Here is a 13116-nt window from a genome sequence, read left to right on the forward strand (position 1 = left end):
GTATTTTTAATCTTGGATGTTTTATTATATTATGTATTAGTGGATTTTTAAACACTAGGGATCTCTATTCTAAGTCTCTGTTAGCACATGAATGAATAACTGATCAGCAATCGATTTACTCTGCCTTACAGAAACCTGGTTACAGCAGGATGATTATCTTAGTTTAAATGAATCAACACCCCCGAGTTATATAAATGTCAGAATCCTCGAACCCTCACGGGACAGAAGGGGGCGGTGTGGCAGCAATCTTCCACTCCAAGTTATTAATCAACCAAAGACCCAGACAGAGTCTGACTTCATTTCAAAGCCTGATGCTTCGCATTTCCACCCCAGCTGGAAATATCAAAATACGTTTTTGTTTTGTTTTGTTGTTGATATCTATCGTCCACCTGGGCCTCAGTCAGATTTTGATTTCTCAGACTTGGGTGATTTTAACATTCAGGTAGATGCTAAAAATGACAGCCTCAACATTTAATCTGTTATTAACAGATTTAATCACACTCTAGATCTTGTTCTCACATATGGCATAGAAACTGAACATTTAACAGTGTTTCCTGAAAACCCTTGTTTCTCTGATCATTTACTAATAGCATTTATTTACAGAAATGCAGTGGGGAATAGATTTCATCACAGTAGATGTCTTTCTGAAAGTACTGTTATGAAATTTACAGATATAATTTGTGCCAATACAGTGCAGAACAGCTACCTGTGCAGGCCAGTTATCAGTTATCACAGCCACAGAAACAGGAATTCAAACACCAATATGCAGACATGGAAGCAGAGCAACTACGGACAAAAGTTTCGGCCTGCCTCAGCAATGCAAAGCCCCCGGCATCCAACATCAGCATGGAGGAGAGGAAGGCACTCACATCACTTAGTGATGACAACAACATTATCATCCTTCCAGCAGACAAGGGTAGGTGCACAGTTTTGCTAAACCAGAAAGACTATCGTGAGAAAATTTTGTCACTACTCAGTGACAAAAATACTTATGAGCCCCTGAAACGAGACCCAGGAAGTGGCTACAGGAAGAGGGTGATAGACTGTCTGAAGCAGTTAGAACAAGACATGGCTCTCGACCGGACCTCATACCACAGGGTGTACCCAGGGGAGTCTACACCAAGTCTGTATGGTTTACCGAAAATACACAAACAGGGTTTAAGACCGATTGTCTGTATGATCAACTCGGTCACCTATAACATCTCTAAGTTTCTGGCTTCGATCCTCAACCTGCTGTAGGCAGCTCTGAACACCACATCCAGAACACCCTGGATTGTGTTGAGAAGGTGAGAGATGTCATGATGGAGGCAGATGAAACCATGGTCTCGTACGACGTTACATCTCTCTTCACCATGCCCACAGACACAGCGGCCAGAGAAGCAGAAGAACATCACATCAAGAAGGCCCTGGGTAAATGTGGTTATCCCAGCTGGACTTTTGTCAACAAGAAAGCTCCATCCGATCCAGGAGAGAAGGACAACCACTGCCTAAGTGAAAACCTGTAGTGATCCCATATGTGTCAGGAGTATCGGAGCAGTTGAGACGCATTTTTTCTAAACACCGGGTCTCTGTGGCTTTTAAACCCCAAAACACGCTGCGCCAAAAACTGGTCCACCCCAAGGATCGGGTCCCCCGACACAAACAGAGTAACATAGTGTACGCTGTTAAGTGCAGGAGGATTGCCAGGATTTATACATCGTGGAAACCAAACAACCTCTGGCTACAACACAGAAGAGCTACCTCGTCAGGCCAGGACTCTGCAGTCTATTTACACCTGCAGGCCAGTGGACACTCTTTCAATGATGAGGATGATGAGTGATAAAACGTTCCTCCCACTGAAAACTTCTCTGTTATAGATTTTTCTGAATTAACTTCAATAATTACTACTTAGAATAATGGTAAGTCACTGAAACTTTCCCAACACAAACTCTCAGCGTTCCTCTATAGTGAGTAGCTATAAAAATCCCTGATAATAGACACCATGGTGTTCTCCATTTGTAGACTGATGTTTTGAAGCTTCAATCCTTGTGACCACATGGTGGCCTTAATTTATCAGAGTAGGAACAGACCATATTTGCACAGGTGGATAGAGCTGCTGGGGGACACCCACAATCTCATGATTTAGAACTGCACTGAGATCAGACTGAAATTCATGAGATAAGGTCACAATTTTTCAGTGGGAGTGTGAGTTGGAATGGTCGAGACCTACTGACCTCAGTGGTACTGCATTTTAGGCACTGTATTGGTAGATGAACCATTACAGACACATCAAAAGTTGTACTGGTAATTATCAGTACTGCAGCACTGAATCTATTTTGTTAAATATACACCATTTTTAGCTCAAGTAATGTTTCATTACTATTAATAATTTATATATCATACAACTTACACATAAATGCAACATGCAAATAGCAGCCCACTGTGTGATACCAAAACAGTTATAAATGAAAAAGAAATGTCCAGAGACGCACAACAGAATAAGCATCACATGATTAACTGACTGGCCTAAAGTAAGAGAGATGAAAGCTGAGCATACACAGTACAAAGACCTACATGATAAGCATTTTTAAATATATAAAACCAATATAATCTGTGGTTGTGAAATTGTGTTGAAATGATGTAGACAATATATTTTTGGATGTGGTGCTATAGAGATATTTGTCAGGACAGAAAATCGTTGGCATGTTTGGTTCAGGGTTTGAGCTTCCTGAGCTAAAGCCGTACACGTCGGTTTAGCAAGTCACAATAAGTGCTTTGACTTGTGATGGCGCTTCTTATTGATGTTATGTGTGACTTGAATATACGTAGCCTATTAAGAGTACTCTCAAAGATGAAGTCCAGGCATCAGTGTCGCCACATTACTTTATTTATAAATGCCTTGAAACATATCAGCCAATGGGACTTGTGTGTTTTCTGGTGTGTTAGCAATTTAAAATGAAAGATTCAAATGTAAAACAACAAAATATATCGACAAAGACACGGAGAAAGATATAAACTGAGACACAGGTGGAAGAAATTAACAAATTGCAGACAATCAGGATAAGAAGGAAAAGAAAGCAAACCAGAAACAACAACTAGAAAACTATTAAATCAAAAAAGTAACTGAAAGAGAAACTTATACTGGCAAAGATACAGATGAGACAGAACAGAAAAGGCCAGAGGAAATAGACAAACAAAACCAACAAATATTACGGCCCCGTCTTTTGCACCATTTCAGTCACAAATCAAACAATTTAGAGTTGTGGGGGAGCTGGAGTCTATCCCACCTGCCACTGGGCAGCGATCCCCTAGGCAGGTTCCCAGGCATAAGAGGACTAACTCAAAGACATAGTCAACCATATACACTCACATCCACTCCTATAGCCTAGTTAATAATTCAGTATTGTGGGTGTTTCCTACAGATTAAATAGGAAACAATATTGAGATTCTGGTGAAGGATATAGCTGATCCTCTCTTGGCTCATCCTCCTCACTGGGAAGGATGCCAATTAGACTACGTCCAGTTAATGTCACCATCTGCTGTAGCCTGTAGAGATACTTCGATATAAAAATCACTTCCAAATCTGCCTGAAAGACAAAATCTTTTCTTCCAATAAGGGATTAAAAGCAGATTAGTGCCAGATTAAACCCAGAATTCATTACATTGACAATCTACTCCAGTTGCAGTTTAACAATAATTTTGTATCTGAAGGTTAAATCTCAGTTTTGCTCCCCGTCATGGCAGCAAAGCGACCACCCATTCCTCTCTTTCTCTCCCCCTAGTTTCCCTCTCTTCCCCTTCAGTCTGTATTGTTCTCTTTCAGCTGTACTCTTTATCCAAGGTGACCCAGTGATTTGTGGTGCACTGTTGTCTGTTTAGATGTGATCTGCTGGACAGAGAGCAGGAGCAAGTTCAAACATCTTGCTATTCGTCACTAAGTAAATAACATAAGAACAACCATAGTTTTTTTTTTACAGCACTGTAGCCAGGCTGACAAACAGTCAGAGCTCTGTTGAGCCAACCTTCCCTTTAACATTAACTAGTAATGACTTCATGAACTTCTTCACAAATAAAATTTAACAATTGGAGAAAAAAACATATTCATAACATCTCACAGATCTATATTATTACGTACGGCTACTTTCAATATTTCAATAGATCATAATTTAGACTCTTTTTCTCCAATTGATCTTTCTGAGTTAACTTCAATAATTACTTCCTCCAAACCATCAACGTGTCTTTTAGACCCCATTCCTACAAAACTGCTCAAAGAAGTCCTGCCATTAATTAATGCTTCAATCTTAAATATGATCAACCTATCTCTAATAATCGGCACAGAAACAGCTTTAGTGAAGGTTACAAATGATCTTCTTATGGCCTCTGACAGTGGACTCATCTCTGTGCTTGTCCTGCTAGACCTCAGTTCAGCGTTCGATACTGTCGACCATAATATCCTATTACAGCGATTAGAACATGCTGTAGGTATTACAGGTACTGCACTGCAGTGGTTTGTATCATATCTATCTAATAGACTCTAATTTGTTCATGTAAATGGAGAGTCCTCTTCACACACTGAGGTTAATTATGGAGTTCCACAGGGTTCAGTGCTAGGACCAATTCTGTTTACATTATACATGCTTCACTTAGGCAGTATCATTAGAAGACATAGCATACATTTACACTGCTATGCAGATGACACCCAGCTCTATCTGTCCATGAAGCCAGGTAACACACACCAATTAGTTAAACTGCAGGAATGTCTTAAAGACATAAAGACCTGGATGGCCGCTAACTTTCTGCTTGTTAATTCAGATCAAACTGAGGTTATTGTACTCGGCTCTGAAAATCTTAGAAATATGGTATCTAACCAGATTCTTTCTCTGGATGGCATTACCTTGGCCTCCAGTAACACTGTGAGGAACCTTGGAGTCATTTTTGACCAGGACATGTCCTTCAATGCACATATTAAACAAATATGTAAGACTGCTTTCTTCCATTTGTGCAACAAAAGAGGAGAGGACATTGGACCACTGTTACAGCACGATCAGCGGGGCCCCGCGCTTCACTCGGACTTTCTGACCACGTCATGGTCCACCTGATCCCCGCGTACAGACAGAGGCTGAAGCTCTCCAAACCTGTCGTGAGGACTAAAAAACTGTGGAGCAACGAGGCTGTGGAGGAGCTTCACACGTGTTTGGAGTCTACAGACTGGGACACAATGAAGGCTGCTTCTAACAGCTTGGACGAGTTTACGGACACTGTCACCTCCTATATCCACTTCTGTGAGGACAGCATTGTGCCATCACGCACCAGGGTGAGTTATAACAATGACAAACCCTGGTTTACTCCTAAACTCAAAAAGCTGTGGCTGGAAAAGAGTAAGGCGTTCAGAAGCAGAGACAGGGGCTGCTACAGAGAGGCCAAGTACAGGTTCACTAAAGAAGTGGACATTGCTAAACATCAGCACTCTGAGAAGATGCAGCAGCAGATCTCAGAGAATGACTCGGCCTCTGTGTGGAAAAGTTTTAGGAATATCACCAACTACAAGCCTAAAACCCCCCACTCCACTGATGACTTGCTCTTGGCCAACACCCTTAACGACTTTTACTGCCGTTTTGACGAGCCTTCAAGCAGCCTTCACACCTCCAACGGCCCCAACAATAGAGACACTTTGGACACTCATTCCCCCACCTCTCCCCCCTCCATAGAGCCATCACCACCATCAAACACTTCACCTGCAACACCTCCCTCCTCACCCCACACCAAGGAGGATTTCACACCACCTTCTCCCACCACAACTCTTCATATTAGTGAAGCAGATGTGAGGAAGCAGTTTAAGAGTCTGAATGCTCGAAAAGCTCCTGGCCCAGACGGTGTGTCTCCTGCCACCCTCAGACACTGTGCAAACGAGCTGGCCCCAGTGTTTTCTGGCATTTTCAACTCCTCACTGCGGGCATGTCATGTGCCTGTCTGCTTCAAGTCCTCTACCATAATCACTGTCCCCAAGAAACCTAGGATCACTGGACTAAATGACTACAGACCTGTGGCTCTGACATCTGTGGTCATGAAGTCATTTGAGCGCCTGGTTCTCTCCTACCTCAAGACCCTCACGGCCCCCCTCCTGGACCCCCTGCAGTTTGCATACAGAGCCAACAGGTCTGTAGACGACGCTATCAACATGGCTCTACACTTCATCCTGCAGCATCTGGACTCCCCAGGAACCTACGCCAGGATCCTGTTTGTGGACTTCAGCTCTGCCTTCAACACCATCCTTCCAGACCATCTCCAAGGCAAGCCATCTCCAAGGCAGATGAATGTGCCTGATCCCATCTGCCGGTGGATCACTGACTTCCTGACGGACAGGAAGCAGCATGTGAGGCTGGGAAAGAACGTCTTGGACTCCCGGACCATCAGCACCGGCTCCCCTCAGGGCTGTGTTCTTTCTCCTCTGCTCTTCTCCCTGTACACCAACTGCTGCACCTCCACCCACCAGTCTGTCAAGCTAATCAAGTTTGCAGATGACACCACCGTTATTGGACTCATCTCGGACGGGGATGAGTCTGCCTACAGGAGGGAGGTTGAACGTCTGGTGTCCTGGTGCAGCCACAACAACCTGGTGCTGAATGCCCAGAAGACAGTGGAGATTATTGTGGACTTCAGGAAGCACACAGCCCCACTCCCCCCCATCATCCTGACTGACACCCTCATCACCTCTGTGGACTCATTCCGCTTCCTGGGTACCACCATCACCCAGGACCTGAAGTGGGAGCCCACCATCACCTCCGTCATAAAGAAAGCCCAGCAGAGGATGTACTTCCTGAGGCAGCTGAAGAAATTCAACCTGCCAACACTGACGATGATGCAATTCTACACCGCAATCATCGAGTCCATCCTCACCTCCTCCATCACCGTGTGGTACACTGGAGCCACTATCAGGGACAAACAGAGACTGCAGCGTGTTGTGCGCTCTGCTGAGAAGGTGATTGGCTGCAGACTCCCATCTCTGCAGGACCTGTACACCTCCAGGACACTGGGGCGTGCAGCTCGGATCACAGCTGACCCTTCTCACCCTGGACACAGTCTGTTTGACCTGCTCCCCTCAGGCAGGAGGCTCCGGTCCATTCGCACCAGAACCTCTCGCCACAAGAACAGTTTCTTCCCCTCTGCTGTTGAACTCCTGAACAATAACCATATGACTGTTCCCACCACTAACACATGACCCTACACTGTGTTCACTGCATCATCCCATGTTTGCACTGATCACCACCTGCACTCATGTATATATCTATCTACTTAGCACTTTTAATTCTTATTTTTATGTCTATTTAAGCGTTATCTGACAGTATGTTTGCACTAAGTACCGCAGCAATTTCCTAATGTTGTAAACCTGCTCAACAGTTGGCAATAAAACCCTTTCTGATTCTGATTCTGATTCTGAACATCTCTAAAGTTACAAATATCCTGTCTCAGAGTGACGCTGAAAAACTAGTTCATGCATTTATTACTTCTGGGTTATTACATTTCATTATCAGGTCACTTTTTGTGTGTGTAAATGATTACATTTAAGGTAGGAACATTTAATTAGGGTCAGGTGTTGTTGGTCGGATGGCCCAAACAGTTTGTGACTGCTGTGCTGTTGTGATTATGTTGGATATTAAGATGAACTGTTGACCGGCAAATGCAATCAATGGTGAGCAATAAATGCTTAAGCAGAGAAGATAAGGAACACATTCGTAACAGTGGCATTGTTTCAACCCCTCATATTAAACACCTCAGTGGCTTCAAGCGTAGACATAGCCTCTACACTCCCTGAAAAGCCTTCAGTTAATCCAAAATGCTGCAGCAAGAGTCCTGACAGGGACTAGAAAGAGAGAGCAGATTTCTCCTGTTTTGGCTTCCCTTCATTGGCTTCCTGTTAAATCCAGAATTCAAAATCCTGCTCCTCACATACAAGGTCTTAAATAATCAGGCCCCATCTTAACTTCAAGATGTCATAGCAAGCAAGCAAGTAATTTATTTATATAGCACTTTTAGAACAAGTCCCAGCTGAACACAAAGTGCTGTACACTTGACATGCCAGAAATGATACATTAAATAAGTTTAAAAATAAAGTAAAAATAAAAATGATAATTAAAATGACATTTAAAATAATAAAATTAGCACAAATAGCAAAAACAATAATAAAATAGTATAAAATGATAATTAGAATTACAACAATAAAATCAGCACATTAGATTAAAACAATAAAATCAGGGTCAGACTGTGTCACATGCCCTCTGCCAGGGGTCCCAAGTCAATAGCGGAGGGTTCACAAGGTCCACTGGGACCAAACAGAATCACCTCAGTTTTGCTTGAATTATATCTTAGAAAGTTTAGGGACATCCAAGATTTAATGTCTTCTAGACATGCCAGAAGGGGCTTAATAGAGAAGGCCTCTTTCTGCTTCAGAGGCAGATAAATCTGACAGTCGTCAGCATAGCAGTGGAAGGATATTCCATGCCTTCTGAGGATGGTTCCCAGGGGCTGTAAATATAATGAAAAAAGCAGAGGCCCTAAAATTGAGCCCTGCGGGACCCCAGACTGAAAGGCAGAGGAGGACTCATACCCTAAAAAGTTAACACTAAAAGTTCTGTCACAAAGATAAGACCTAAACCATTTCAAAGCAGTACCACAAATGCCTGCAAGATGGTGCAAGCGAGACAGTAAAATGTTGTGGTCTACAGTGTCAAAGGCAGCTGTTAGGTCAAGGAGGACAAGAACAACATGATTACCAGAGTCACAGGTAAGGAGGATATCATTAAAAACCTTTAAGAGTGCTGACTCCGTGCTATGAAAGTTTTTAAAACCTGATTGAAAGACCTCCAGGATACCATTCTCATTTAAAAAATCCATCAATTGGCAATGTACAATTTTCTCTAAGATTTTAGACATAAAGGACAACTTGGAGAGAGGCCTGTAGTTAGCCAACACAGTGTGGTCCAGGGCAGGTTTCTTAAGCAAGGGTTGTACTACCGCATGCTTAAAATTAGCAGGGACTACACCAGATATTAAACTGCTGTTTATAACAGTAAGAACAGCCTGGCCTATGCTAGGAAAAATCTCCTTAAAAAAATTGTGGTGGGACAGGATCATTTGGGGAACCCGAGGGCCTCAGGTGGCCGACCACATCCTCTAAATAAGAAAGAGTCACAGGCTCAAACTGGTTAAAAACAGCAGAGCAAGGGATCGAGACAGAGGGGTCAGACTCAGGGGAAGAAATGAGAGCCCGCGTGGTTGCAACCTTCTCAATGAAAAAACACATAAAATCATTAGACAGTTTATGAGAGCCCTCCAAACAGCCACTTTGTGGAGCATTTAAGACTGAGTCAATAGATTTAAATAACACACGTGGATTGTGACTGTTGGAGGAAATGATCTTAGAGAAATATTTTCTTTTAGCCTCTTTGACTGTATCCTGATAGAGGCGCCAGCAGTCCTTTAGGATTTGAAGAGACACCTGCAGTTTGTCCCTCTTCCATCTGCGTTCAGCTCTACGACACTCCCTCCTCACAGCCCGAGTGGCGTCGTTAAACCAAGGGTCAGTTTTAGCCTTGGGCTTCCTGGTTTTTAATGGTGCCACAGAGTCCAGGATAGTAAGGCAAGAATATTGAAACCAGGAGCTGAGGTTCTCTGTGTCCAAGGGAGTACGATCGGCGGGGATAGACAGCTGGTTAAAAGCAGAGGAGAACTGGGCAGCAGTAAAAGGGTTAATAATCCGACAGCGGCGAACAGGAGTGCTGGTTTGAACTGTGGTGCGTGAAAACACAGCATCAAATAATACAGCCATATGGTCAGAGAAAGCAGTGTCAGTCACTTCCACGTTAGACACAGGTAGACTGTGTGACAGGACCAGGTCCAGTGTGTGTCCGTGTTCATGTGTGGGACCAGGTACGGACTTTACCAGATTAAAAGAGTCAATAAGACTTAAAAACTCCTTCACCGGAGGTTTATCAGGGCAGCAGACATGGATATTAAAATCTCCCACAATAAGAATGTGATCGTAGTTGGGCATAATCCCAGCTAGAAATTCTGAAAAGTCATTTATGAAATTCTTATTGTATTTAGGGGGACGATAAATAACAGCAAAGAGCACAGAGTTAGAGCGATTAACTTCAAAACACGTGAGCTCAAAGCTGGAAGACGAGGGCTGTAAAACACAGTTTACATTTAAAATCCTTTTTAAAAACAACCGCCGTACCTCCTCCTCTCCCTGATGTCCTTGGTGTGTTAAAATAGGAACAACCCGCTGGTAAAAGTTCAGATAAAATACCGGACTCACCAGTGTTAAGCCAAGTCTCTGTGACACACATGAAGTCCAGGCTCCAGGAGGTGAATAAGTCATTCAGAATAAAAGATTTGTTCACCAGCGATCTGGCGTTTACCAGACCAATCCTGACAGGAGCCGGGGATGAGGTATGTACCATAGTACCATATCACCCCAACAGAGCACTTCAGTCTGAGAGTGCTCTCTTACCGATGGTTCCTATGATATTTAAAAGTGGTATGTGAGGCAGAGCCTTTGCTCTCAGGCACCTCTTCTGTGGAAAATTGAATTGAATTGAACTTACCTCAGCTCACCTCATTCACTAACTTGCTCTCTAACAAACACAGACGATATAAGAGTGTTAAAAATTTTCCTGCTGTGGGATTTTATTTTAGCCATTACTTCTGCTGGAATTGCAACATTGGGACAGTAAACTGCAACATCTATTTCAATTTGTTTTTTTTCTTTATTTTATTATTTTACTATAATTGTTAGTGTCACAATTTATTTCTATAGCACAATTAAAAGCAACAAAGTTGACCAAAGTAATTTACAAGTTAGTTAATGAACAAGAGAAAGACATAGGAGAATAAATACAATAAAATAAAACATGAGAAGAAGCAAATGTGATATGTTGTGACATCACATCAAAAAAGTTACAGTATTACATTAATTTATTCAAACACTATCTAACAACATTTTAAACTCCTTATTAAACATTTATCAACCTCTATCACAAAACCAGTAAATAAAAGATGGCCATAGCCAGTGTGACATCACCCAAAGGTGTCCTGATATGAAGCCTAGCGCTGAGCATTTATGCCAGCACCATTCTGGTGTTTGGAACTGGATGTGACAAATGAGGATCTGGTTGTAACCCATGCTTACTGGCTAACACCTTGTGATTAACAACATGGAGCCAATGGGAGTGTCAGATTTAGCTGTGTGAAGTGTGGTGGTGGCTTACCCACCCAAAAGCATAATGCAGTATACAGAGGTGCTTACTGCCAAATTGACAAAAGTAACTCACAGTCCAAAAAGAGAAAACATCCAAAAGCCTTAAGGAATAACTGAAGACAGCAATTCCTGGGGAAACTAGGGAGAGCACAGCTATGTGGGACAACTCAACAAAGGACAAATGGAAATTGAGAAAATTTATGCATACGATAATGATGGGAGGGGGAACAGTTGGGAAACACAGCTGCAGACACCAGACCAAATGAAATGAGGAAGTACAAGTCAGCACGTGACACAGACAGAAATGCTTACAAAAGTAAAATGTGAGAGATGACAGAACAAGGTAAATAATGAATGACTTCACACAAAAGGAAAACAGAGATGGAAAAACAAGGGAAGCAATACGCAGGGACTTAAGGAATAAAATACAACCAACTTAACAGAACTAGATGAGAAACCAAAAACTGAAAATGTAAATAAATATGGAAAAAAACAGGAAACTCTGCACTAAGAATAAAAAACTAAGAGTTTGGGTCCAAAACCCAATTTAATTCAATTCAATTCACTTTTATTTATACAGCACCAAATCACAACAACAGTCGCCTCAAGGTGCTTTATACTGTAAGGTAGACCCTACAATAATACATACAGAGAAAAGCCCAACAATCATATGACCCCCTATGAGCAAGCACTTTGGCGACAGTGGGAAGGAAAAACTCCCTTTTAACAGGAAGAAACCTCCGACAGAACCAGGCTCAGGGAGGGGCGGGGCCATCTGCTGTGATTGGTTGGGGTGAGAGAAGGAAGACAGGATAAAGACATGCTGTGGAAGAGAGACAGAGGTTAATAACAGACATGATTAAATGCAGAGAGGTCTATTAACACATAGACCCAGGGACCATGACAGAGAGTAGCCTAGTTTACCTTGCTTTCTAACTCTAATGACCATAAATGTACAAATTAAAGTTGTTTTTGCATGACCTGAAACTACCTGTCAAGTCCTCAAAGGCATAAGGAAAGTGTTTAATGACGTGAATATAATATGTGGCAGAATTTATAGTTATAATGTAATTACCTACATAAAATTAAATAAATTAAGTAATTAGATAAAATCCATTAAAAAACAGTAAATTATGAATTCGCAGTCTAAAGCAATTCACATAACAGTTAACATACACAAACAAAGATTATGTTCGTGAGGCTAGCAGTAGATATTAACTGTACATCCCCACAGGCCTAGCCTACTTGCTAAGATAGCTATCTTTTACAGTGTTGGAGCCTGGGGGGCGTGAACGGCGGATGCAGCGGGCGCAGATAGGGGGGGTCGGAACCAGGCATACAGTAAAAAGAGAGAGAGATGTGCAAGAGTCTGCCAATAAAAATCGATCTCTTCTGCTCTAATTCACACACTAGCTCAGGTCGATATAGCCTGCCTCTCTCCCCCCCGCTGCTCTCGTTCTCTCTATCTCTCTCCACCACATACACGTACGCTCGCGGCAGCCGCCAGCTTGTATGCGTCCCTCCTCGCGCCAGAGAGTGGCCGCCTGGCTGCTCGCGCTGCCGTTGGGGAGCGGTGGAGAGGAATGCGCGCGCCGCGGCCGACTGGAGATGATCTCGTTTTGGCTGCTGTGCTGGAAGCTGTTGGTAGGTAAATAAACCAATCAACAACATTGAATAATAAAGCCGAACAGCGTCTTCCTCCTGGGTTTGCAGCTGTGTGGATGCACACCGTGTAGCCTGTGAACGAGGTGTATGCGCGAGGCTCTGGCTCAGCTTGGCTTCTGTATGCACGCTTATCTGTCACGATTTTGGTGCTTTGCCCAAGTTTAGAATACTGTCTTATATAACACTGCTGGCACAGCACTCATCTGACAGAA

General features: G+C 42.8%; 2 protein-coding genes across 7 annotated transcripts in view; both read left to right on the forward strand.

Annotated features, from left to right (window-relative positions):
* The window catches only part of LOC134617400 (uncharacterized), a 42882-nt gene that overhangs the window by 715 nt on the left and 29051 nt on the right, over window positions 1–13116 (forward strand). For 2 of the 6 annotated variants that reach the window (XM_063462629.1, XM_063462626.1), the window contains exon 1: window positions 12416–12883. The exons of 1 other annotated variant lie outside the window; for it this stretch is intronic. In XM_063462629.1, coding sequence (XP_063318699.1) covers window positions 12752–12883 — 132 coding nt within the window. In that variant the 5' untranslated portion in view covers window positions 12416–12751. Of the gene's footprint in view, window positions 1–12413; window positions 12888–13116 lie in introns of those variants that run through there. 3 more of the 6 variants (XM_063462627.1, XM_063462628.1, XM_063462631.1) reach the window with 3 other exon arrangements.
* Window positions 649–7413, forward strand: LOC134616849 (uncharacterized). The gene is made up of 2 exons (XM_063461890.1): window positions 649–916; window positions 4991–7413. The coding sequence occupies exons 1-2, from the start codon at window positions 659–661 to the stop codon at window positions 7196–7198; spliced, it is 2466 nt and encodes an 821-aa protein (XP_063317960.1). The 5' UTR covers window positions 649–658; the 3' UTR covers window positions 7199–7413.

Source organism: Pelmatolapia mariae, linkage group LG18 (genome assembly GCF_036321145.2).
Source record: "Pelmatolapia mariae isolate MD_Pm_ZW linkage group LG18, Pm_UMD_F_2, whole genome shotgun sequence".
NCBI classification, from domain to species: Eukaryota; Metazoa; Chordata; class Actinopteri; order Cichliformes; family Cichlidae; genus Pelmatolapia; species Pelmatolapia mariae.

Excerpts from the sequence above, each read along its gene's own strand:
- LOC134616849 (XM_063461890.1), top strand. The coding sequence starts at position 659 with ATGAAATTTACAGATATAATTTGTGCCAATACAGTGCAGAACAGCTAC. Across the intron at positions 917-4,990 it reads CATCCTTCCAGCAGACAAGG|AGGAGAGGACATTGGACCAC; the intron begins GTAGGTGCACAG and ends GTGCAACAAAAG.